The 26,710-nt window shown below is 41.8% G+C and overlaps 1 protein-coding gene across 1 annotated transcript in view; it reads left to right on the forward strand.

Annotated features, from left to right (window-relative positions):
- LOC122399364 (netrin-1-like) overlaps window positions 1-26,710 on the forward strand; it is a 100,288-nt gene that overhangs the window by 52,621 nt on the left and 20,957 nt on the right. The window contains exon 2 of the mRNA XM_043400005.1: window positions 3,986-4,174. Within this exon, the coding sequence (XP_043255940.1) occupies window positions 3,986-4,174 (189 nt within the window). The remainder of the gene's footprint in view (window positions 1-3,985; window positions 4,175-26,710) is intronic.

Here is a 26,710-nt window from a genome sequence, read left to right on the forward strand (position 1 = left end):
TTAAACTGTCCCTGTGAAGGTAAACAAAACGAGGGGAAACGAGACGATAATTTAACGAGCCACGAACGTATCAATTACGGCGACGCGTTTTATAAATTTCGCCGTAATTAAAGTTACACGTTTGTCAGGCTTGTAGCGAGTAAAGACTATGCTCCTTTCGCCGCTTCCTATATATTATCTCGCTGTAATTTCGTAATGAAATCCCGAGACGATAATTATCGCGCATCTGGTAAAGCCGATCCGTTTCATTACCGAGAAAATTGTAAACAACGAGGGAGCATCCACCAGCGGCGGGTGTCATAGTTTATATCGAGTCTTGCGAAGCAACTACTCAAATATTTTCCAAAACCACGCTGAATGTTTAAAACATCGATCAAAACTTAATCGAGACTCCGTTCGTTTGAGAATTGTTTCAATTTCCAGGCTTCCAAACTCACCTTGTTGGTTCAAATAAAGTGTTTAAACTACTGATAATTATAGTCTTTTTATTTGTACCAAAGAAATTAAAACAGTTTATTCATTCTCGTATAGAAAATGAAATTTTTCAAAAACTCAGCCGAGAGATTACGAAGGGGCAGAATTACATTCTGCTTTGGTAGTTGTAACGTTGGACAAGAGACGAGATTATGAGATTGGGGGAGGATAGAGGCGCGAAAACAGGTATGGAAGATCGAGAAACGTTTGGATCGAGACGCGAGCTTGTAAATCTTTTTCGAGGGCGTGCAATAAATCTTTAGGAGACCGAGAGCGTAAAATGGCCGGTTTTGGGGGAGCGAGGGAAAAGCCAGAAGACGCAGAGCATCGGTTATACGACGGTTAATCGCTAATTACAGCGATTGCCTCTACGAAAACAACCCGAGGCCTGAGCGTGGCCAGCCAACACAGCTTAATAACAGGAATCGATCAAGAAATTTCAGACGGTGGCTGAACAAGGTTATTAACTATCGAGAGGTTATTCGATCGATCTGACACGCTATATTCCGCTCGTACTTAACGACCACGGCCTTATCCTGTGCATCGAATCCCGGGTGTCTCGCAACTAATCCAACGGTACGTTGCCCAATGTCTACGCTTTTCAATGTTCTCCGTGATTTTTCAACCAACGTTTCCCCGTCAGAACCAGAAAACAAATTACGGGTAGACGAGATGAAATCTCGTTTTTCTCCCGTCGCGGAAGCTAATTTTTACCTTTTTTAAGTCGAAAAATGTTCCAAGAGACTAATAGAGAATATTCGTTGATGGTATATTGCACAAAATTAATAACAGGCCTGGAAATATTAGCGGAACGCGATAATCAAAGTAAAAATGTTAAATAAAGTTTAAATACATGTAAAAACAGTCAAAGGATATCTAACTTCGTACTAAAAAAATTACAATGTCAACGTTATATCAAATGTTTCGCTTTCTCACATAATTTTGTATCTGTATAGGAATTAGTTTGCGTTTCGTGTACTTTCTACAAGAAGTAGTTCAAGAAATGTACTTTCGAAAACATTAAACATTTATCAAAAAAGTTTATGAAACAGTGGTTTCCTCCATTAATTTTTTTTTTTTAAATGTGCAATTCTTGTAGTTAGACGATTTCTTTTTGAGGGGGGATAAAAATGCCTGGACGGAGCATCCCGAAACCGGAAAACGAAACATTCTCTCGTGGGTTTGACACACGGATTAGTGGGTCGAGTGATTGTGTACGAGTGCATCGAGAAGGTTCGTTAAAATTGCAGCTTCCCTACTGATTCCGCGATCCCACACCCTCGTTTCTGCCCCCTCCCCCTGCGTATCCGCCTTTCAATTATTCCGTTATTTTCAAGAAGTCACGAATAAGAACCGTCGGGGGCAGCGTGCTCGAGTAGAGGAAGTTACGGCACGATTCTTCTCGGAGATACTTCTTCGGTTCTCGAGAATTCAATGGACTCTGCGCTCGATACGACGGCCACGGAACTTCGCCGTGGAATCTGGAAAAGAAGGAAATGACGCGACTGGCGCGGGGAGTGGAGACAAAGCGGAAGCAGGAAGGACGCGCGGGAAAACTGTCATCGTTTCTGAAACGAAGACACGTATCGGCCGTTGTCTCCTCTCTGCGGGCGAGCAAGCTCCTGGCTTATTATCGCGATAAATATCGGGAAAATATCCGTCGCGACGCCGTGAACGAAGAAAAAAGTACCTTCGAGACGCGCGCGGTCTCGTAAAATTAACTCGCGAAAATCGAACGCGAGACTTGGCTCGATTAACCATAAACAAACTGAAAATATTAAGGGTATTTATATGCGGTCTGCATTCCAAACTAGAGTTTCTACTTATCGAAACTGGTTCCCATTTGTGCCCGGACAACCGTGATTGACACGAGAAGATTGCATACTCCAATTATAACCGCAGGAATTTCTATTCTGACTGCCTTTTGCTGTTACCAAGACCACAATGTAGTGTCCAAAGTACACACTGTCGACGAAATTCCTGTTGGAACATCGCGATCGATTTCGTGTACGAATTTGCATCGATTACAGTGCAGAAACATCGCGTGAAAACACTGAAATAAATTGCGTATGTCAAGTATGAAATTCCTAGAACAATTCGTTTTTGTTTCATTTTAGAAAGAGAATTTAAATTTAAATACGTAATTTGCGATATAGCAAAAATTATTTGGCCCTTTTACGAACCATTTTATATGATTAAAATGTGGTTTTTCTTTTAATAGTACACAATATTGAATTTAACATAAATCTCTGTAGCTTCGACTGCTGGATTCTAAAAAAATATAACACTTTCCAGACCACGTTATGCTTCTGTCCATTCTCGTAGAGCCCTAAACGCGAATCAGATCGATATCTCAGGTATCGATTCTATCGAAAATGTGTCCGTGAAAGCAACAAAAATATTTATCGAAGCCTGCTACGAAAACTTGCCTATTATCGCCGTGAACATGCCCGAAATTTCATCTGAAAACGAAATTGGGTCCCTGGGTAGTTTTTTTTGCGACGCGTTAACAAACAGACAGACGCGACTGCGTTTTTTTAAACAGATTTTTATCCACCGCGTACGTACGATAGGAAGCGTTTACATATCGCGGAGCAAACTTGTCTAGGTATTGATTTCGTTTAAGAGGTGACTATACCTTCTACCCTAGCCTGGATAATACGCAAAGAATTGTTAACGCATGACGTTAACGGAAATGAAGTACGAGAAACGGGTTCGAGTCTTCATTGTATCCAACGTGCAATTTCAACGGGGGTGCATAATTTATTTGCACCGAGACGCGACAAGTTTCGAGTATCAGATGATCCGTTAATATTTGCAGCACGCCGGGTATAAACAGGAAATTACGAGGCGGAAATTTATTTTTAACTATTTTTTATCGTAAACGGTTCAACCTGTGTTATTTACATGTGGATTATAAAAATTTCCATCGTGCGGTGATTCGAGTTACAATTAATTCTTGTTGGATGACACGAACGAATTTTAGCAAATTAATTTTATTAATTTTGCGGATGGAAATCTGAGCAAAACTGTTTCGTAGAATTCGGGTTGTACCGCCCCTTCGTTGAAGACAAGATTGATTTTGTTGGAAGGAGAGACTCGGGGGTAGTTTTTTTTCGCAACCCTGTTCATCGAAAATCACATATACATTTGAATTATTTCATTTAATGTCGATTTTTACCAATTGGTAAATGGTAAATAGAAATCAACTTTCTTTTAAAGTATTTATAGAGGCTTACATAAATTTTCAAATAGTTATTATTAGTTTAAACTTGCAGAGCTACCAATAATCCACCCGAGAGTTAAAGAAAAATTGACACGCTTTTCTGGTGCCTGTTTGTTCGAGCACTCGGACGAAAAAGAGCGAATTATGGGTAACTTTTCAGCGAGATTGGAGTAGTTTAAGCCTTTCTGTTGAAGAGAATCGAGGCTGGTTTGGAGGGCAAGATTGATTTCGTCGAAAGCAGGAGGCTGGGGTAGTGGAATAAAGCAACGTGTGTATCTGTTTCAGTGTGCAACTGCAATCTTCACGCGAGAAAGTGCAGATTCAACATGGAACTGTACAAGCTGTCTGGCCGTGTCAGCGGAGGCGTATGTCTGCAGTGCCGGCATTTTACGGCAGGAAGACACTGTCATTATTGTCGGGAAGGTTACTACAGGGACCCAGCGAGACCGATCACGCATCGTAAGGCCTGCAAACGTAAGTACTCTCAGACAGACGTTAATCACTACTAATTTGGAATGGGCTATTCTCGGTGATCTATTAATCCGGGGATCGCCCCTCCGTACTTGCTCGCATTTTCGCGACACGATCGCTCGCCTTTCTCTAACTCCGGTCCAAACAAAACAGAAAATATATCGAATTACACGATGCTTTGTTAGGGCGCCAATTTTATTTTTAAATTTACAATTTCGATCTAAATTTAACAACCGAACGAATTTTGAAAATGTTCCTCGAGTACGCTGTTACGAATAGGAATGTCGTTGTTTGTTTGCTAGGTACGACTATGGTTTTCAAATTTAAAAATGTTTTTCGCTCGATCGCTATACACACAGGGTTGCTAAATTTCATTTTGCCTCAATTTGTACCAAATTACTAAAACTCTGCGTACTCGTTCGGAGTTGTACGACGGTTTGTCGTGGTTTGTTTGCCGGTACGTTGAGAACGAAAGAATGGAATCCGCTTATTACCCCGTTATTACTATTAATTTCAACTGTTTCCCGGTACTGTTACAAAGTGGCTACCAACCGTGTGGTGGCTCTCCCCTCCCCCCCCCCCCCCCCCCCAGCAATCTCGAGACATTCGATTTATGTAGGTTTGTCTAGAGTCAGAAACCACCGCGGGGATAACGATCTCCCGGCGCGAGAAAGCATGCTGGAACGTATTCATGCTCGCGCGATGCTACAACCGTGCACCACCGTGGATCCGTGTGTACACGTTCGCGTACTACATTCCATTCGTGTGATTGTAACACACTGGATTTGTTGTCTACTCCGCCGCGACTACGAATCCTCCCCCGCACCTACTAAATTAACGGTCAACCACTGACAACTGTGCGACCGATTCGACTCGCGAACCTCGTACGAGACACTTTCATAACCAATCAACGCGACGGTATTTCGTACCTGGGACACCCATTCGTCCCGAATCCAGTCATTTTTCCCTCGTTTTATCCCCGGTGTTTTATGGTCGACGCCCGTTAAACGCTTCGTCCGTCCCCGAAGACCGACGCTAAATCGTACGATATTGCGGTTTGCGTGGTTTTTATCGGAATATTTGGAACTATCGTTTCCTGCTCCACTATTTTTTACTCATTTTCTGCGTTCCTATTAACCCCTTGCCTTACAATTACGAGTCTGACTCGTCAAGTTTCACAATCATGAGGCTACTCGGTCATCATCGAGTCTTTAAAATCAGCACATTTTTATATTCACGAGGTATTCGTAAAACAAATCTATTCTTTTTTGTGACCATTCCTTGTACAAGGGATTTTCTTACACCGAAGACACGACGATTCGAATTCCAAAGGATTTAAAAAATTGCAAAACGTTAAAATGGAATAAAAATGTTCCTTCCTTTCTTCTTTATCTCTCATCAAATTGCAGATAAAATCTGTCCCAGTTGCTGGGACACACCCTGCCCCGGAGAGAGAGATAAAATTAATTCCAGATAGAGATCGAGATCGAGATCGAGGCTGTCGTTCGAGGTGTTACGAGCCAAAAGAAGAAAGCTTCAAAAAAAAAAAAAAAAACATTGATAGTTCGCTCGGAGCAGCGAAGATCGTGAATCTTTCGAGGCGATAATTATTATACAAATTACATCCCGTTCCGGGGGCATTGTAAAATTTAACGAACTTTAAACCAGTTAGCGTCGCGATAATTGCGCTTCCACGGGCTTTCCCGGGTTCTTCGTTGAATGAAATTCACGGCGAGAGGGCCCCGAAGGTTAGGGTTCCGTAGGCCAGAAACTCGACGGGGCCCGTCCCACGCGATCCGCGTCGATGGTGGCTTCTTCGCTCTAGGTACTAATTTATGAAAGTTGCGCTATCCTAAGACGACTTTAAATCTTCTTTTCGTGCCGAGGGCCTCGCGGTGAGTGTCGTGTCTCGTTGTTATCTTAACGGCTGCCATGGCTGCTAACGAGAATACAGACTGTTCGTTATCTTCGCGGCGAGAGCACGCGCAAGCCCTCGGCACGACACTTGTGTTTTATATGCGAGCCAGAGACACTGCCAACTGAGCACAAGGAAGCCACCATTGCACCATATCCGAGACCATGAGAGACTTCGTTCGCCGAGGAACGCGTTTAATTACGCTTCGTTTCAACCCTCCCACGCGTCTTTTCGTTCTCGGATTTTACCAAAATGCCACAAGTCCTTCCATTTTGATCGACGCTTCCGTTCGTCGCCATAGCAAATCATGCTCGATCGTGGGAGAGATGCGCGTTCGTTCTAAAAACGTTCGATTTTCCAGAAAATTTTGGCACGCAATATGTAGACAGTATACTGGAGTGTTATCTCGAACGATTTCACAAATCGATTTTCTAAAATCGAAAGAATTCGTAAGAAACGAGTCGCCAATTGCACGCGTACGAGTAACCGTGAGTGAATAGAGAGCAGCGAGGAAAGATCGTGGTCGAAGGGAAAAGGAAACGCGGTTGGTTTCGCGGGGCAGAGAATGTATTTTAAAAGAGGGGAAAAAAATGAAGTGCGGAGAAGTGGGGGATGATCTCCGGAAAGGCATGTTCGCCCTTTTTTTCGCGTGCTCCGCGCGGCGTCGCGTCGCGTCGCATCGAAGTGCTCGGTGCCATTTCCACGGTTAGTGAACTTCGGATTGCTCCCTCGGCGAGCCCTCTCAATTTCGTGCCCAGAGGGGTGGTGGGGGGGGTGTTCCAGGACACGGAAAATACGGCCCTGTCGGCTGCTACGTACTGTCAGGTCAGGCAACCGCTGCTCGTTTCGAGATTTCCACCGCGACGAACAACGAGCCTCGCGCCTAGCTTTCTCTCTTTCCCTTTCTTGCACGTTTGCTCGCTCCTCTTGCCCGACCCTGCCCCCTCCTGCCCCCCTCACAGCCTCCCGTGCTTGTGAATTGCCCGGGAAATTTGTTGCCTCGTCAACGAACCAACAGCCGTATCTAATGTCGCTGCGAGGTGACCCGTGGATGCCTAAGCCCCGTTTCGTCCGAACGCACGGGGATTTTTCGAATCCGTAAGTGTCGGTGTTCGCTTACCGGTCGCTTTTACGTTAAAAAGATCCTCGACGCGACACCCAGCCTCTATTGCCACCAACGGATCCGAATAAAACAATTTTTAACCCGTTTGGTTTTTTCACGCAACGTTGTTCAAGTTAAAAGTCCTCTTAAATACAAGCAGCGTTCGTTCCGATGTCTGACTCGAGCAATTCTAAGCAACGATGGTGATAACTCGTTCGCATTTAAGTGGGTATCGCTGTATATTTAAACGACTGGTCACCGATTTGGATGAAACTTTGTACACTTGTATACCTAGTCGACTTGTTCAGGAAAATGTAACATAAGGGTAGAGAATAATCCGTTCAAACTGGACTAATATACTCTTTATAATCTCTATTAACTAACTCAGACCATTAGATTATAGACTTGTAAGTTCTTTCTGATTCTTTGCTATGGTTCTAAATGGAAATTCTTTCACGAGTATCAATTGCAACATTGTAACAGTTAATATAAACGCGACAAGTTTCACGATTTAGTGTATTTCCTATATATAATAATAATATATTGTTTAGTTTTAATAAGTCATTGTAAGATATTTCCAATTTATTTAAACACGAGAAGGCTTGGAATTTAATTCACTTTTCTCTGTTTTATCGATCAGAAGCACGAGCATCGGTGATCGTAGTATTTCGTGTTTCAGTTTGGGCTCTTTTTTTTTTAAATTCTGATATCGTCCAGCGTCGAATTATTATGCTCCCGGTGAAGCAGCCTGTATGTGCACACAGTGGCTGGTAATATTAGAAGCTTCCCCTGTTTGTACAGCACACGTGGTCATGCCGGAACGATACGTTTCAACTGTATCCTACCCCGAAAGCTTCACCCTGTGTTTATTTTAACCCCGGTGACACCCTCCGGCAAGGGTTGCCTCTCAAACAGAATCGGTCACCGAGACATTCGTGGCCTCCCTCTGGGCAATCTTACTAGTCTTTCCACTTTGTCAAGGCACCGGCAGTCGTTCGTACCGAAATTTTCGAAAGTGTCATATTTATCCGCTCGATCGAAAAACATATTTCACGTTTATCCATCGACGCTACCCTACGCGTGCGTCGAATAAAAGTGTAATAAATCTCCATTCGCTTATTTCGATCAGCCTTTATCCACCCTTTTGTTTTATATAAACGCTCGAAGAATAAATTCGAATCGTGTCTGTACACTATGGCGGTGCTTAACTACAGGGGGTGATAATTTGTTAAATTTTGATGCTTGGTAGAGAAATGATTCCACAAAATTAAATAAAAAGGATCGCTGAACGTTTGGCCGAAAACGTGTTTTATAAACAACGAAACGATCCCGTACGTTTTTTTTTTTCGACCGTTAATTAAACCTTGCCCCGACCCATCGAGGATTTTATGATTTAACGCGTCGAACGCGTTCGGAGTACACGACAACGACAACGACCCTTGTCGTTTTTGGGTCAACGTAGGGAAAAACGTATTATTATGACGAACGTCTGGGATCCTATTATTCGATTTTAATCGAATGTCAGTCGGCGGAATTGAATCCCGACGCCAATGGTTTTCCTAGCTCTGCCCCGGTGGTGCTCGTCGACTACTCGCAGTCTTAGTTCGAAGCTTATGAAAACCACAATACACGGAGGAAAAGGTATAGAGGCTTACACGAACAGTAGTCCGGAAGGTGCTTGAACCCGATACCAAGTGCAAAGCTTTCCTCGCGTACTCGGCACACGTTAGCATATTCATTATCCGCCACTTAGTCGGGTCTTAAACCAGCGGTGCTTGCGGTGGGATCAGCACTATTAGTCTCTCACGCCCCTTCTTCCCTCTTCACCATAGACTCTCTTTATATCTTTTCCTTTTCCTTCTCTGTACTTCACCGCCTTTTGCTATCATTTCCTTCCTCCCTACCCCCTCTCTCTCTCCGCCACTTTCCTCGCCTTTCTTCTTTTCAAACGATACTTTTGCTCACTTGCTTCGGGTAGCTTCGACTCTGCCTCCACACCGTCTTCTATTTCGTTTCATTTTCTTTTATCTTCCTTCTCCGTGCCTTGGGACCTTCTTCCAGGGACCCTTTTTCTCAAACATCGAGGGGACATTTCTGCCTAGACTGTACAGAAAATTCAATTTCTTATTGCACAATACCGTCCAAAATTTTTAATTCAAACCATGATCTTGTTTGGTACTATTTTCATTGGAACAGAAATTTCAAGCTACTCGTTTCCAATTGCATTCATCACTGATCGTGTAAGATTTTGTAGCAGGATATTGGATAGTCGAGGAGCTCCTAGAACGCTTGCGAGAGAGACAAGAGCGTGGCCCTCTGGTGGCGAGTACAGGAAGTGATGCCCCAAGCTCTTCAAACACACTGCTCTTACTATAACGAAACATCGAAGAAACACTATATCTAAAACATAAAAATAGCTTTTTATAGAAACTGCAAGGTATTCCCAAAATTTAAACACGCTTTGAATATACGTTCAACGTCGTTTCTTTAAATTCGACAATTAGTTTTCTTTCGGCCGGGTCTGGCGGGCTTTTGCTTCTTCCCGCGGAGTCGGGCGAAACGTGCAATAGGTATGATCGATCGTCTAGACAGCATGAAACGAGACAAAGAAGTCAAGTGCACTCGAATTCGCCAACCCTCGTTACCCTTTGTTCAGATAAATACACGGTACGCATGTAATTACGCGCGAGCATCCAATTTCGCTTGTGCTTGGCTAAAACGCTTTACTTTCCCTTGCGGCTGAATATTTCGACGTTTCCTCTCGGCGATGATAAAATTAAAACGTGCCCGTGTTTATGCAACGCATTAATCGCAGACGAATTTTTATTTGACGCTGGCTACGCTCGATAGGGGCCCGTTCGGCTGTTAAGCCACCGACGCGATGCAAATATTTGCGGGATTCCGTTTTTAATTCCATGTGTTTTCGACACGGTGCAACCTGTTCTTGAATATTAATCGTTTGTTCCGAAAAGTGGAAATTATTCGGACCGTCTATCATTTTACATTATCCATAATGTTTACATTGATATTAAAACATTGATTCATGATTTCTCACACGAATCGATCTTTTCCAAAATCGAGGTAATAAATATACGAGAAACGATGAATCACAATTTTATTGGAATATTTCGAATTTAACGTATTTTTTTAGTATTTTTAATACTCAAGTAATCATTGAAACTATGTTTACTGCATAATTGAATTAAAAATTTGTTGCAAAAATCATATTATCGTGTTCGGAACTGCAATCTTCGACAATTTTACATTTTTCGAGGGCTTTGATTCATCCGACGCGTAGTACTATTATGAACGAAATGTAGTTTAATTTCATAATCTAGATGAAAAGAAAAAAATGCTGCGTAAGTCTGCATAAGGAATAACATTTATCGTTTCATTCAAAGTCGATAAAATGTAACGAAAAGAAAAAGAAAAATCGTTTAATCTTTAAATGTTAAAGAATATAAAGACATGGAAAGTGGATTTTATCTGCCCTTAAGCTTTTGAAGAATTCGTTGCTCTATACATATAGTTTCCATGAAGAGTTCTTCGAACCTGACACAAACTCCGTTACATCGTCCCGGTGTTTCTACTTTACTTTACTTTCCTAAAGCTTAGCACAATACTTTCGGTATTTACGAAATGCCGAATGTACGGATGCGTAATACTCGGCACTTTTCGAGCTTCGAGCATCGAGTGGTCGATAATCGATTACTCGTGGAGGCACGCGAGCACCCGACGAGCAAATCCTGGCCCGCGAGTCGCGATTTCTCGACTTCTCGCGAGGATGGCAAGAATTTTCGGGGGGGTAAAAGTGTATGATCGGACACCGGACGCTTACCGAGCGTATAAATTTCAACGCACGCGCACGCATAAATCTCGCGTAACCCTCGGGGTACGCGCGCATCGGCTCGCGACAACGAAGAAGCGTACGGGGCCAGTTAGGGAGGAACGAAGGAACGAGCACACCGAAGAAGAGAGAAAGAGAGTGGCGCGAGAGCGGAGGAAGAGGGCAGAGAGGAAAAGAAAGAAACGAGAGTCCTGCGTGTTCAAACAAAGGTGAGTCTGCAAGTTGCACCTCAGCTGCAGGTATTGTGCTCGTTGCTCCTCTTGTATCTCACTACCTTTCTCTTCTTTTTCTCGACCCCTTGCTCTCGCCCTACCTACGATTCTATCTTCGTTTTGCCGATGTTACACGCCGCGAAGGTTACATCCGGCCGAATGTCTTGTTGCCAGGTGTATAAGCGAACCTTCCACCGATTCCTCTTCTTCTTCCTCCTTGTGCTCCTTTCATTCCTATCCCCAACGTCGTGTTTCTTCTCGCGTTGCGCAATCGGACGACCCGTTGCGTTACCAAACCGAATTTTCTTCCTTTTTATTATATAACGATCAAAACTCCGTTCTATAAGTCACCGTATAATGTATGCTGGGAGGAAGGACCCTGTATCGGCTTGGGTCCCGAATTTGGGACTCCTCCCATTCAACAGACCTCGGAGACACCTGGCCAAAAGTGTCTCGTCTCTTTTCAATCTTCGATGGTCCCGATTTTGTCGTACGATTTCCCAGACTGATACGGTGTACTTGGAACAACGCATTCCTGGATGGTTACCAAACGTACACTGCACAAATTCGAGAGGTCGCTCGAGTGTTTGCGAGAGAGAGACGAGAGCCGTAGCCCTCTGGCGGTGAATACACGACGTAACACCACAGTTGTTTCCCTCGTCCGGAGGTTCCAGTTTCACCGTTTCGTACGGTTCGAAAAAGTTCGATAAAAAGGTCTCGAGTACTCACAAGTGTATCCGGCTAACTCGAGAGAACACTCGATCGACCGATACGGCCACTCCGGGCTAAATAGTCATTAACACCCCGTAGGAGGATCGCCGTGAACGGCACGAGGAGGGACGTTTACGCGTTCTCTCTCGCCACCAGTCTCGTTTTCTCTTCGCTCCACCCCCTCCTCTGTTCGTTCTTCCGCTCTCTAGGCGTACGAAGATGCACTTACGCGATGCAGGTACGCGTAATTGCGCGCATAATTTAAGGGCGCGCCGCGGCACGAATATATGACCCCTCGGTGAGCGTTGCGCGAACCGAGAATACACGCCGTGTCCGGTTAAAAGAAGAGGGGGGAGGGGGTCAAGAAATGCGGCTCTACGGGAGAAACCGGCACTTTAAGAAAACCGATACGTCCATTGATCGAGAAACGATTAAATCGATAGCCCTGCACCACGCGAGCGATCGACAGAACGCTAAAGGAATTCCTTCGTATGCTATTTTTGCTTAGATCGACGCACCAATTCCATCGAAACGTTGAACCCTCCGCGTACGATTCAATTACGAGTAATCTTCCAAACGATATTGGCAATGGTTTAAAAAAAGAACGACTGAGGTCATCGCGAAACTCGGTACAAAAAGCTTCGTGTAACTCAAGAATGATTAAGAGAACGATACTGCATGCAAATATGTACCAGCTGGGGTTAACCTCTTAATAGCCAAAGTTACACCCAGTTTAAGCGCGTTTATACTTTAAACGCTCCAACGGGCGAAAGAAAACAGTATGAATTTATTCTCCGGAGAAGCCTCGCGACCGAACAACTTTTAAACAATTCACTCGGTATAGAAAATTTTCAAATTTTAATGTCAATCTGAATCTTTTACCAAACTCCATTGCTACAAACCACTTGCAACGCGTTCAAACGGTTGTGCTCCGTCTTGCAAAAACAACAACCGTTTCAGTCACGCAGAACGAGCACAAACAATTCTGCTCGGTCATGGGGAACCAAACCGTTACGTTCAAACATACGTAAACAACCGTAAACAAACCTGTTCGGTCATACCGATTTGTGCAAACAATCCCGTTATGTTTCAGTCATGCGAAGCGGGTTCGAACTGGTTCTACGTTTAAACCGGTTTGTTTTAATTCGCCACGTTTGTATCCAACGATACGAAACCCGTGCAAACTACTTCAAACCTCGTTTGGGGAAGTCTCAATATCCGTGTTAGGCCTGGCTATCGTTTTCAAGGAAATGGTAAACAAGTTTTAGGCTCGTGGCGAATTTGATACTGAAAATTGACCTAACGCCCGATGGTTTGTCGAGGTGTGCGTGTATAGGACTCGGAGGCAGGTCGAGTGCTTGCGAGAGAGCCAAAGGTTAAGTGTGCCTCTCTGTTGGCGAGTGTCGGAGGTGTCGCAACAAACTCGAATGGCGAACCATTTTTCGTTTAAGTAACGATTAGGATGAACGTGGAACGTGTTTGCTCGCCTAATTTGTAAACGGTTTCGTGTCCGGGCCGAAACATTTATTTATTTATTTTGTTTCGTTTTACGTTTTCTCGCTTTAGTTTTTTAGTTTCTTAGTGGGAATATCGGTCACGTAGACACAGATAAATGATTTAATATGCTCGATCTCTCGGAAGACGATCGTTCGACGTCCCCCTAGGGTTTCAATTTCGATATCGTGAAACTTTTAATCCCGATCATTGGGGCATCATCGCGCATCGATGAACTTAATAAGCTTACTGTTTATTCTGTGTCTCGCGCGCGGATAAAAAGAGACCGGCCCCGGCTATTCTCGGACCTCAGTGCCATCGGGCTTTTATTTTCCTTTTTAGAAAGTGTCGGTAACAGAAGGGGGAGAAATGTTCAGAAAGCCACTTTGGATCAATTAGCGCGAGAAGAAAAAAGAAAGGCAAAAAGAGGGTTCCCGTATCTCGGCCACTTATGAATGAAGACGTCATCGCTCGCATAGTTTTGATTGGACGAGCGTAGAATGACTGGAATACGAGACGTTGACGGGCGAGGAGGGATCGAGGTCTTTAGACCTCGGTCACCAGCACGCCATGTTGGAGTAAGACGGAGGGAACCCGTAATAAATGCACGGGAGGTGTAATAGGGTGAAACTCGATATTCGAGGAACCTGACGTGTGGTGTCTATGGCGTCGCGTGGCCAACTGTCATAACGATCGAGGGCCCGAAAAAACTCGAAAACGACCAACACATTTGCTCCACTTATCGAATCGAACTCGTCGCGATCCCTATAATCAATTTTTTGCCACCCTATATTTTCGTCCTCGCGAACGAAATTACGAAAGCAACGTATCGATGTTAATAACAATTTAATCGTACCGATTTTCGAACAGGGTTCATTAAGAAATATTTTTTATTAAAATCTTGTTAACCCCTTGCTCAACACTCGTCATATTATGCATTAAAATCAACAAAATTAAATAGTGTATGATTGACGAATTAATTGAAATTAAAATATTTACAGGATTCCAAAATCCCACCCCTAAAAATTGTAGAAATAGGAAAGAAGTCGCTTGAATTTAGATATGTTTTTTGGGAAGAATACAAAAGTAACAAGAAAACAATTAGAAAAGACATCTGTCGTATAAGAAACTAGGAATAATTTTTATTTTTAAAAAACGATGCTTGACAGACGGATATTATTTGGTCCGTTGCGAAGATTATTCGTTTTAAGTTCGAGGATAATGCGTGGGCGGTATTCCGCGTAAACTTTACTTTCGAGATAGCCTCAAAGAAAATAATCTGTTTAATACTAATAAGCTGTTCGACCCACGGTGCTCGTGAATAATTATAAACTTGTTCGTGTTTCTACAATTTTCGCAACGTTAAAACAAAGGTTGAGGAAACCGTCCAAACGAGAAACAAAAATTTTGTTCGACAATCTGAAAGCAGAAATAAACATTTTCAGGCTTTCTAGCGGATGAACAATTTGAACGTGTCAGTATACTAAGTATACTGCCTTTACTGGTCATTTCCATGCCCATAAAGATTGAGATATTACCATGATTCGAGGAACGAGAACTCTAGATTAAAAGAAAAATTATAAACAGCGACGATCGGTAAACTCTCGTTATATGAACATTCTAATCCCTTCGTGTAAGATTCCATCGTGCATGGAGCCTCGAGGATTCGAAGAAAGAACGTTAGTCTACGAGAAGAAAAAGTAAAAAGGAAAATTTAACCATGGCCATACCTCCCCTGGTCTTTCCTGTTTGTTCGTCGGCGCGAGGGGCGACCGAGAAAATACCGAAGAGCGAAACTGGATTTATAGAGGGATATCCGGCCGGGTGTTGGGTTTCAATTAAATATGATCGATGAAGAGAGTTTGGGCGCGTGATGGAACAGCCGACAGTATACTCGATTCCCGGGGAATTCGCGGGAACATGACACGGAACCGAGCATATAGAGAGGGTAAAGGTGGGGGTAAACGGATAAAACCAAGTGGCTCGCTATAAATATTTTCGCAAACTCACCGGGTATCTGGCTGGACCGTTATTTGTTTGTACGCAGCCGCGCGTACGTTTTCCACACGTGGAAGTCTCTGCTAGAACACGAGCTTGCACTCGATCCACGACCCGGTACGCTAAGGAGGATCGAAACGATTCCATGGGAATCGTCGAGACATTGTCTTTGGATCCAACGGTGATTTACGGGACACGCCATCTTTCGATCCGTACCGCGCGCGCTACATGCGCCAACTAGCGCGTTTCAACGATTTCTTCGACTTTTCGAACTTCTTTCTAACGTTAAAATGCACGCGAATAAACGTCCTGCCTTTAACAAAATTTCTACGATTCGATAATCTTATAGCTGATAAAACAAAAATATTTTACATTTTCGGTAAAGAATTTTTTTTCTCTAAAATGGGTAGGATTACGGGGGTACGTCTATTCGCCAAAAATTATTGTAATTCAGCCCTGCAACCAAATATAATTTTTTTAGAACGATTTGAAATTTTTTAATTTCACCGAAAAATTTAGGCACTTACTCGAATTTTTTTCTCGAAAGCGCGTAGGATTTCGAGGGTATGTCTATTGACCAAAAATGATTGTAACTGACCCCCCTAGCTAAAAATAATTTTTTTAGACTGATTAAAAATTTTTTTTTTCGGCGAAAAATTGAGTCACCTACCCCCTATTAATTTTTCTTAAAAATTTCGTTTTTTATTTTTAATAAATTTATCTGATTCTCTACAGAAATATTGTTTAATACTTTGTTGTTGGCATCCATGAGCTCTACTTCACAAAGAAATTTCAATGAATTTCGTTGACTATTTTAGGAGCTATAGAAACGGAAAAGAGTAATCGTCGTATAATTTAATAACACATTTGCTATTCTTTTTATTCGTCTGGTGGTCATAACATCGATCATCGGCAACAACTTTTCTGACGACGTATGCCCCGCGATCCGAAACCAAGCAGTCAATTAATCTCTGGTTTCGTGGAATGTTGTTGCGTTTCGCGTGTTCACACGAACGTTAAACGAACCCACTAATCACGTTCCTACGTCTGTATCCTCCGGCATGAAGAGATCTCGGTTTATTAAACAGCTTAATTCGAGCCGATCCTCGATCAATGGTACCGACGTTAAATCCACGGCGGTAAAGAATCCCGAGTTTTCTCGTTGGAATGCTAATTAACTCATTTCTCAGCGCCCGTAACACTTTGCTTCGACACTCGTTACGAGATGATCGATCGACCGTCGAGTGTCCGCGCGAATTAAGCGACCTAAATATCCTGGTAAATCGCCGTGCTAGCGATCGACCCCGCCGAAACTCAAGTTCGAAAGAACTTTAACGTTTGCCTCGACGACCACGCTCGACCAAACACGGCTCGACAGATTTTAATATTCTCCCATTTCGAGATTTATAAACGCGAGACCAGATATTTCATAATGTTTCTTTTAGATGCAACAGAGTTACGAACAAAAGGTCATTTAACGAGAAATATAACGCATTTGTTTCGACAATTTTTATACGAGGTATTTATATGAATATTTAATGAAATCAAAATGACCTGTTTTTTGGTATATCTAAATCTCTGCTTCCTCGATTCTGACGAGAGATCGAAAAAGTTAAGTTTTATATCAGACAATCGAGTGAATTGTGAGGTCACTTACCAAACTCGCCGCCAGAGGGCCACGCTTTCGTCTCTCTCGCAAGCGCTCAACTGACCCTTGCGTTCCTAGGTACATACGCTCCTCGATCGACTATCCAATATCCCGGTGTCTGCTAGAAAACCTTTCTGACGAGTCCATTGAGTAACTAGGTAATAGGAAGATAACACAGAAAAATTATTCGTGGAAATCGCAAAATTGTTTCGATCGTTCGATTCGATTTGCAAAGATATCGTGCAATAATTTGGATTCCCATGATTGTTTAACCGCGTTATGCGGGGGTTGACCGTGGTCGAGCATTAATACAACGCTCGTGTAAAGACATTAGGAGAAAAGTAGGTGTGCCGATACTGTTTCGATACTGGCTGCGTCTGGTTGTAATTTCACGCCAAGCCAGGCGAAACGTTCAATTAATAATCGAACTTATCGCGTAACGTCAATTAATCTATTCGGTTCGCGTTTACGGAGTAGCTTCGGTCTCGCGTACTCGCGGCTTTATGAATGATCGCCCAGCAGGTGGGATTCTACAACGGTGGAAAATTGTGGCCGCGTACGCAGGAAATACGCTGTTCCTTGTGCAAAGGCGACCGGGCGTTATCGATAAACCGTCGATTATACGGTTCGTAGCGTAACGCCTCGAAAGCAAATGCGGCCCGTAAAATATCACGGTTCTCCTCTCCGACGTCTCCCCCTCCCTTCCTGAAACGAGTCTGGACATCGTCACCGGGTTTCTCCCTCTTCCTAAACGAAACAGTAAACGTTCGAACCGTGAAACACGCCTGATGAATCGGAAATACATGCATCATCGAAAGAATCCTGTTCAAAAGATAACCGAAACGCGCCATGTGTTGGGGAAAATCTCGTGTCAGTTATCGCTTTGCAGGAAACTTTTCACCCTTCGGCGTACGGGGCGTCGAGTTACGTCTCTCGTGGCCCTCGAAAAAACCTGAGGGATTGTTTGCCAAACCCCGGGAAATTCCAATCTTTTTTTTGAAACTGTGCAGACCGTACTTGTACCTCTTCTAGGCGTTTGTGCTTTTTTTTTCTCTTCTTCGAACCGTCGACTGTGTTACACACACGTGTGTTTACTTACACGTTTCGAGCGTCCAGAGGATTTTTTACGAGTAAAAATAACCCAATTCGTTAAGAAGGATCTATTCACGACTGGAAGTAAGGAAATATCGAAATATGTACAAGTGAAATTTCAGTATTCCAGCTTTCTTCGAACCGATGTGAATCGAAAATTCGCGGCGAATACAGAACGATCGAAGAGGCACGATAATGAAAGGGCGTTACGTATTCGCGAATTGAATTCGCGGCAGCCGAGTCTGCGTGCAATTTTCTACGTGAAATAGGTGTAAAGTTGAGATTCAAAGAGGGACCGGGGAAATCACGTAGGAAGAAGACAGGAACGGTAGGAATCAAGAGTGATTGGAAATTCTGCTGCGTTCGTTGAGGTAACTACCGGTCGGAAGTGCTCGTTATACCGTTCCTTCGGGAAAGTTACCTTTGAGGCGTAATTTTTGCTCGTTTTTACGCGACATTCTAGCCTCCTCGGCTGACTGTGTAATCACGAATTAGGGGCAGAGATTAAATCTAATGCCATCGAACGAAATTAGCTTACTTTCTGTCGCAGGAACTTCCGCGACGATATTTCGATTTACCGAATTCGATCTCAAATAAATAATTACCCATCTAATAAAGCACTCGATATCGTTGTTGAAGTAATCGAGGCAAAGATCGAACGCTTTGGACGATTGAAAAATCGGAAACTGAATTTAACCAGAAAAATCTGACGTCTTTTATGGGAGAATAGAGGTCTTTTTTTTTGAAATCTTCCTCTTTTCGTGAATTGTACTTTGTAGGAAAATATGTTTTGACTTTAAAGAAGACAGTTATATATTAATATCGAGGAATCTAGAGCGAATAAATTTTCTAAAATGGCTAAACTTTACAAAGTCGTTAAAAAACAAAGGTTCTTAATGAAACTTAAGAGATTGCTTACCCGTTTAAGAATACGTAAATAGTCTATCGTCCTTCGTTTTCCATATCAAAAGGGGCTCTAATCGTTTCTCAGCCCCGGGCTTCGAAAACCTTAAACCGGTCCTGATTATAATGCAAGGTCATTTGGATATGAAAGCCGTTCGTTTCGTCGAACGGAAATAATTTTCTTTTGTCCGAAAACAATAATTCCCAGCGTCGAATAATTCTTATTTAATTCCATTGTTTCAGGTACGTAGGAACAAGCTCTCAATGGGTTTTCTAATTTTATTTCTGCCACAATAACCGCTTTTACCGAACTTGGTGAGTGAATTTGTTGCAATTATTGTTATTTTCACGCTTTACGAGACTCGCGCGAACAATGGCCACTCTAAACTGTTTCTTACATCGCGATTAAACGCGAAACGTTCGTGTTTTAATGAGAAATCGCTGCAATTCGTTTGAAAAATGAAAACGTTTCGTTTTGACAAGGCACCAGACGTCAGATTTTTTAAAAAAATAGTATTATTATTTTATATATTGCAGTGAAATCTGTTAGCATTATTTTACAAAGTGATCTTAAAGAACGTGAATTGTTTATATAATATATTTCTAAACTTTGTCGACCAAGCGTGCCAAACAACCTTGCCTGCAATGGGTTAATAAAAAAAATAATTATTTTAAAATTAGAATTACCATACATGCTGTAGCAGCCTATTAAATATTTTTTTCAAAATGTGTTACAAACGGAACAACTAATTATCGTGGAAATAGACTAATAACGAATTTTTCTTTCTGACTATAAAAAATAAATTGAAGATAAGTTTACGATAATTTATAAACTAAGACGAAGTCAGATGTCGCCTAAAAATTGTACAATTACAAATTTAGAATTTTATTTATACGCATAGATCTTACTAATTCCAAGTATTTTTGAAGGAATTCGCATCGCACGAGATGAAGCGAAAATTCGAGAGGCCATCGCCATTCGCGGCACGTAATGACTAATTTACTGTTTATACAGCGAGTCGTAAGTGTTCTGTTTCTTAACAGAATTAGAATACAAATTCTCAGAGGATTCTAAAGGGGCATGTTTGACATCTACCTCCGTGGAATGAGCTTTTCCCCCACGCGCTTTTAACGCTGATTTCATTACACAAATAGCATTGATGTTGGTCGTAGAAAGCTCATTACGTTCCTTGGTCGTCGCGACAACCAACACGGAGAACGTTCTTTCGGTATAAGCGTTCGAATTCCGAGCGATCTACAGTCCGTTAAAAAAAATTAATTCTCAAGCCTGGATCTTTAAACAAATAAATGTAGATAATTTAAATTCATTTTCAATTAAATAAACAATTTATCATATAGTTTTATCGCACACCAGTCGTACAATCAAAAAGGAATTACTGAAACTTCTTTGGGTATGTAGGGTCAAAATAAATTTCAAAATAAACATAGAAGACAGCATAAATTAGAATAGTTGATATGGTCATTGGATAGGGGATGAAATGCCCTTTAAAATGAGCGTTTGTACGAGTCGACAGCTGCATTAGTTCCGGAGATATAGCGATTTTTGTTTCAAGTCGATGCGGTGGCTAGTTCCGGAGATTTCATTGTTTACGTCGCGAGGCCATTGACCTCACGTGATCGTAGTAAATAGTAAACGTGACGTCATTCGCGACTGTCGCGACTCACGTGCCTGAGAGAGCGAGAGGTCCGACGCGTCAGACGAAGACAGAGATAGTCGAAATGAAAAAATTACCCTTTCACATAAATTACGATATCTCGAAAACGGGAAGTCGGATCGACAAAAACCAAAAACCGTTTTAAAGGGGAGGTCTTGCCGCTTCCAACGGTGGCTCAATTATGGATAAAACTCTAGTAGTTTCGGAACTGCACGCGTGTAAAATTTCACTATTTTTAATAAGCGTTGTTCGACTGTTCTAAGACAGTGGACACCGAAGATTCTCAGCTTTCGTATTTGCTATATATTTCCTATTTACGCGATACCAAATTTCGTCCGTCATAGAAGGAAACAAAAGGTCATCGTACAAGTTGCGATCGGACTTTTAAGGGCACTGACCAGTCGCGAATCGCGCTTGCAATTGTCCGATTGTCCTGACGCAGGCTTGTTGGTGCAGTGGCCTTAATTCGATGGCCGTTTATGGTGACTCACTTTCTCGTCCGCCATTTGTGTTCCCGGGGACGGACAAACATTGTTACGCCGATGATCGGTGGACCAACCTTTGCGCGCCCTTGCGCGTTCATTTCTTTCGCGGTGATTTTTCAACGGGCCGGCGATATTCGAGACGATCGGCAGAAATTAAGACCACCCCTGCGTTCTCATCAAGTTATTGGTTATTAATGTCTCCAGTTATTGACGATTGAATCCGATTGCGCTCGTAACGATCCCGAGTCAAGTCACTGCGTTGCGCAACTTGACGTTCGACGATCGTCTTCCGCGTTCGCCGCCGAGAACGAATCGAAATTCTATAATAGAAATCGCCTCTCGAATTAAATTCAGACAAAAATCACAAGAGAAAATTGAATTTAAATATCCAGTCGAGTACCTGTGTACTTGATTAAAATTTTCTGCGAGACTCGGCGATTTAATCGTATACAATTTGTTCAAAAGGCATGCAATAAAGCTCGGATTATTATTTTTAATATGTAGATACAACTCTAAGAGAATTGATAATGTTCGACAGCAAAAAAATAGAGAAACCTCGTTGATACACAAGCCTGGAGCGTTTAATGCGACGAATTATCGTAGCTTTTGAAACGTAAAAAGAATAAAAAATCTCTGACACACAACTGTGAAAGAAAGTGCGCTCGTTTCGAGGTCTCGCGTTACAAGAGAATTATCCATAGCCGCCGCGGAGCTGACTCTATTCCGCGAAGAAAGTTTATTGCATACATCTACATGTTTTACAATATTTTCACAACTTCGCACCGCCTTCGTATTTCCACGTCTATCGCTCGAATCTGATCGCGCATTACTGACAATCGAGATTTACCCTGCACGCATATAATCGAGTATGATACAGATCCATGAATTTTAAACCTGTTTGGTACTTTGCGCCCGGAACAATATTGATTTTCCATTACCATCGATCCCGTCTCGTTTTAATATGATTACAAATACGGTACTATCGAGATAATTCATTATGGCGGTAACCTGAAGTGACTGCTGTATTTTGTATTGCTGTCTAATCAATTTCAAACATAAAAAACAGCAATAAACAAAGCAATTGACTTCTCAAGTACTATTAATAAAGGCGAACGACGTTAGTTTCGGTTAATTCGAACGGACGTTAAAAAAAAGAATTTTAATCGACAGGATCGAGTCGATTATGCGATTGCCCGATCGCGCGTCGAATCTCCAATTTGCACGCGGCTTATTTCTTGAGTAACCTGGGGAGCTTAACCTCTTCGACGCGAAAAAATATGGAACGCAAATGTCGTTTCCGATAAATGTCAAACGTAAACGCAGCCTTGGGCAATCTGTTCTATCGTTCCTCGGGTATCATTCCATTCTCTTCGTCGTCCGTTCCTGGTTCAAAGAAGCCGGTCGTCGGGTAAGAAAAAAAAAAGTTAACTTGGCGTGTTCGGAAACAAGTTTCGTCAAACAGATATCCCCGATAAGATGCTCGCCGTTATACAGGAAATAACATCTATCCGCCTGTTAGAGACATAATGAGATCGCTAAAAAAAAAAGAATATTCACCGTCGTCCTACATTTTTATTTTATACTCTACCACTGAAAAATGCGATAATATTAATGTTTTAAGCGTTTGGATAGGAGAAATATATAGATAGTTAAACCCGTATTGTTGAAATTCTGATCGTTTGCATCGGAGAAACGTGCATCGACGTTCTTTGGAATGTCTTGAAATGTTAAGTTCGATCTTTTGAAACGATAACGGGTCCTTGTACGGCGTATAGAATATCCTAGACAGATATTATGATGCCGGGCTTAAGTAGTAGCCGGGTTTGTCAAACATTGACAGTAATCGTCATTGCGTGCCATACAATACCTTCCATGTTGATAATGTTCAATGATAGAGTGCTAAACAAGTCCACTTCGATCTATTTTAATGCCTCTCTTTCCTACACTTGCGGACGCGAATAAAATACCAAAAGGATTTCACGCTTTCCACGACCTTTCAACGAACGATACGATTCTTTAAGGCAATATAATAAATCGAAATTTCCTTTCAATTTTGAAGCTCTGTTAAATTGAATTTCACAACTGCTGGTTCGTTTGTCGTTAGTATGCTAAATCGAATGAAAAGTATTACATAAATTTGAAAATTTTGTACAATTTATGGGTTGTTATTGGTTTAATTAAACGCGAAGAGATAAGTCATTTTTACAGCACTGTTAACACTAGAATTACCGACAATTGTAACGTATTTATTCGTACCAAAGAAATATGTGTTTATTCATTCTCTTATAGAAAACTTACGGTCAATTTTCAAGAATTTAGTCGAGTAAATTTTTAAAGGATCTCTGGTAGTTTCAGTGTTAATATCGTACAATGGAGCAATATAATCGCGTTTTTGCAAATCGAATTCATCGTTTTGCAAGTTAAATTTTTCTACAAAATTTGTTTCTTAATTAATACGAATACCTATACTCGTGATAATATACATATAGTATAAAAATAATACTCGAACCGTATTATTTCTGGGCAAGAGAATTTTCTTGAACCGTATTATTTTTGGCGAAGAAGATTTTTCACAGCGAGCAGGAATGTTTTCGGTGGCGAAGAATGGAAGTAGATATATATATATAGTTGAGGGAAACAAAGGAGACACGGGTGGGTGAAAATATGGTAATAAGGTACGAATGTTCCGCGAGTTACAAGCATTGTTTTCGCGTTCCCGGAAAAATCGTATCCGGACGATCTGAGAGAAGAAAAGAGGCGGCGGGGCATACGCGAGGATATAACGAGCTGCACGCGAAGATGTAAGTTTGCGGCGAGAATCGAGTGCATAATGCGTCGGTACCGTGGGTCTACACAGGTCTCCACGGCAGCTAAGAGGCTCTCCTCACGCGAGCGTGTTTACATAAGATGGGCCAGACCCGTCCTTATTGCATACTCCCGCCACAGGTGGCTACCATCACCGATACACGTGCGACCGTGCACGCCACAACTATACCTACAACTATAGATTACGGTCAGAATGGGACCTAAGTAGCGACGGACGCCAAGTGCACCCCCTTTTAGGGTGTACTCTTACATGCAAATTTTCAACCGGACTCTCCGCGTCTACGGCGATTAACAAGGGAACTCGACGACGAGTGTATTCCTGCTCGTTCGCGAGCCCTTTGCCCGAATCCTCCACCAGCGAATTTCGAGATCGACCAACGATAAATGCTCCCCGCTATTCTATTCCAACGGAATATACAACGCAAAAACCTACGGACAAAACGCCACTGAATAGAATTTTTTTTTTTAATAATAACTGCTTCTACGAGTTATCATAACATTTGATGATACTTGGAACTGCAACCAAGTTATAACAGATATTGCAAAACGAACAGAAGTTTTAATTTTACTTGGATTTTTAGGGGCAGATTTGTTTCGCCGATTAAACATTTTCGAACGTTGGTGGAAACTTTTATTTAGCAATATTGTGCTATGAATTATCTTCGACTAATTAAATTAAATATGGGATAAACCTAAAGAGGCTGTAGTAACTGAGAGGTCATACTGTCATTCTTTTGTAAACGACAATAGTATTATATATAATGAAATTCATATTTTTATTAATAGAATTAATGAAATGGGAGCTTCGTCGTACCTTACTTGAAAAATTTTAATGGAGGATTCCATAGGCCAAAATAAGAGGAAAATCAAGAATACCAATTTGTTGATGGAGGCTTCGTTAAAAAGTTATTAACAATTAAATTCAAAAATTTCAAATCGTTTTGGAAAAATTATTTTTAGTTGAAGGGATCAATTATAATCATTTTTGGTCAATACTCATTCCCTCGAAATCCTACGCACTTTCGAGAAAAAAATTCGATTAGGTGTCTAAATTTTGCGGTGAAAAAAAAAAATTTCAAATCGTTCTGGAAAAAATATATTCGGTTGCGGGGATCGATTGCAATCATTATCGGTGAATAGACATACCCCCGATTTCCTAACCATTTTCGAGAAAAAAATTCCTTACCGAAAATATAATTTCAGGCTAAAAATATTCCCTAAAATCTCATGCGTATCTTTAAAACGTCATAACTTCTGAACGGATCGGACGATTTTAAAGTTTCAAAATGCAAACAACGCGTATTTTGATGCAGAAAATGTACAAATTCTAAAAAATTCCGAAAAGTTGTTCCTTGACCCCGCAAAATGAGGAAAACCCCATAAAAATGGTTCAATTTTCAAACAGCGATAACTCCTATAATAGTGAACATATTTCAATGAAACTTTTTTCTGAAGTAGAGCTCATGGGTACCTACAAAAAAGTATTAAACAACTTTTCCGTAGGACGTGAAACAAATTTATTAAAAATTAAAAACGAAGTTTCAAGAAAAATCAACAGGGGGTAGATGCCTAAATTTTACAGCAAAAACAAAAAAATTTCAAATCGTTCTGGAAAAAATATTTTCGGTTGCGGGGATCGATTACAATCATTTTTGGCGAATAAACATACCCCCGAATTCCTACGCGTTTTCGAGAAAAAAATTCGAGTAGGTGCCTTAATTTTTTGGCAAAAATAAAAAATTTCAAATCGTTCTGGAAAAAATATATTCGGTTGCGGGGGTCAATTACAATCATTTTTGGTGAACAGACACACCCCCGAAATGTTGCGCATTTTCGAGAAGAAAATTCAATACTGACGGAACTTTAAACGTTAATAACTTTTTAACGAAGCCTCCGTCAACAAATTGGTATTCTTGACTTTCGTCCTATTTTAGCCTCTAGAATCATCCCCCGTTAGAATGTTCTCCCAGGGGTGGCCAAACACCCTGTATAACGTATACGTAATACTTATGATTGGGAGGGGAGAATTTGCCGACTGGTGGGTGCGAATGGAAAACGAAAAAAAATGAAACGCACGGAGAGAAAGGAACCAATTGGAATTATGGGTCGAAATTTCTTCGACACGGTGCTGATTATGGGGGTTTAGAGGCGCAAGGCGAACCGAATTCAAAGGAGGTGCCGGTTTCGTCGTGACGCGAATACATCAACCGTTCCAGAAGCGTGTCTCGAATTGGATTCCAAGGTTTTCCGCGCCCGTGTCGCGAGAAAGGCGAGAAAGCTCGACTTAAATCCAACGAAAATAAAAAAAATAATTCGGCACCGTTCGAAACTACGGAATGCGAGACATGTCCCTTCGAGCTCGCACCTTTTCATATTTCGATGAATCATTTTTCTTTTTACTTTATTTATTCGATGCTCTGCGATGCGTAGCAGAGAAAAAAAAGACTGATCTTAAGAAATATGTACGTGTGTAATCGAATGGAACGTTTCAATTCGCAAGGACGAACCGCGCGGGGAATTCGTACGCGTCTATAAATATCCTCTTATTATAATTAGTCCCGTCGCCCGTAATTATCAGCTTTCGAGGTATAGGGAAAACCGATCTGGCGGGAAATTATTTTTCCGTCGCC

This window comes from Colletes gigas, unplaced genomic scaffold, assembly GCF_013123115.1.
Source record: "Colletes gigas isolate AHSC1104 unplaced genomic scaffold, ASM1312311v1 Colletes_gigas_Sc00002, whole genome shotgun sequence".
Classification (NCBI taxonomy): domain Eukaryota; kingdom Metazoa; phylum Arthropoda; class Insecta; order Hymenoptera; family Colletidae; genus Colletes; species Colletes gigas.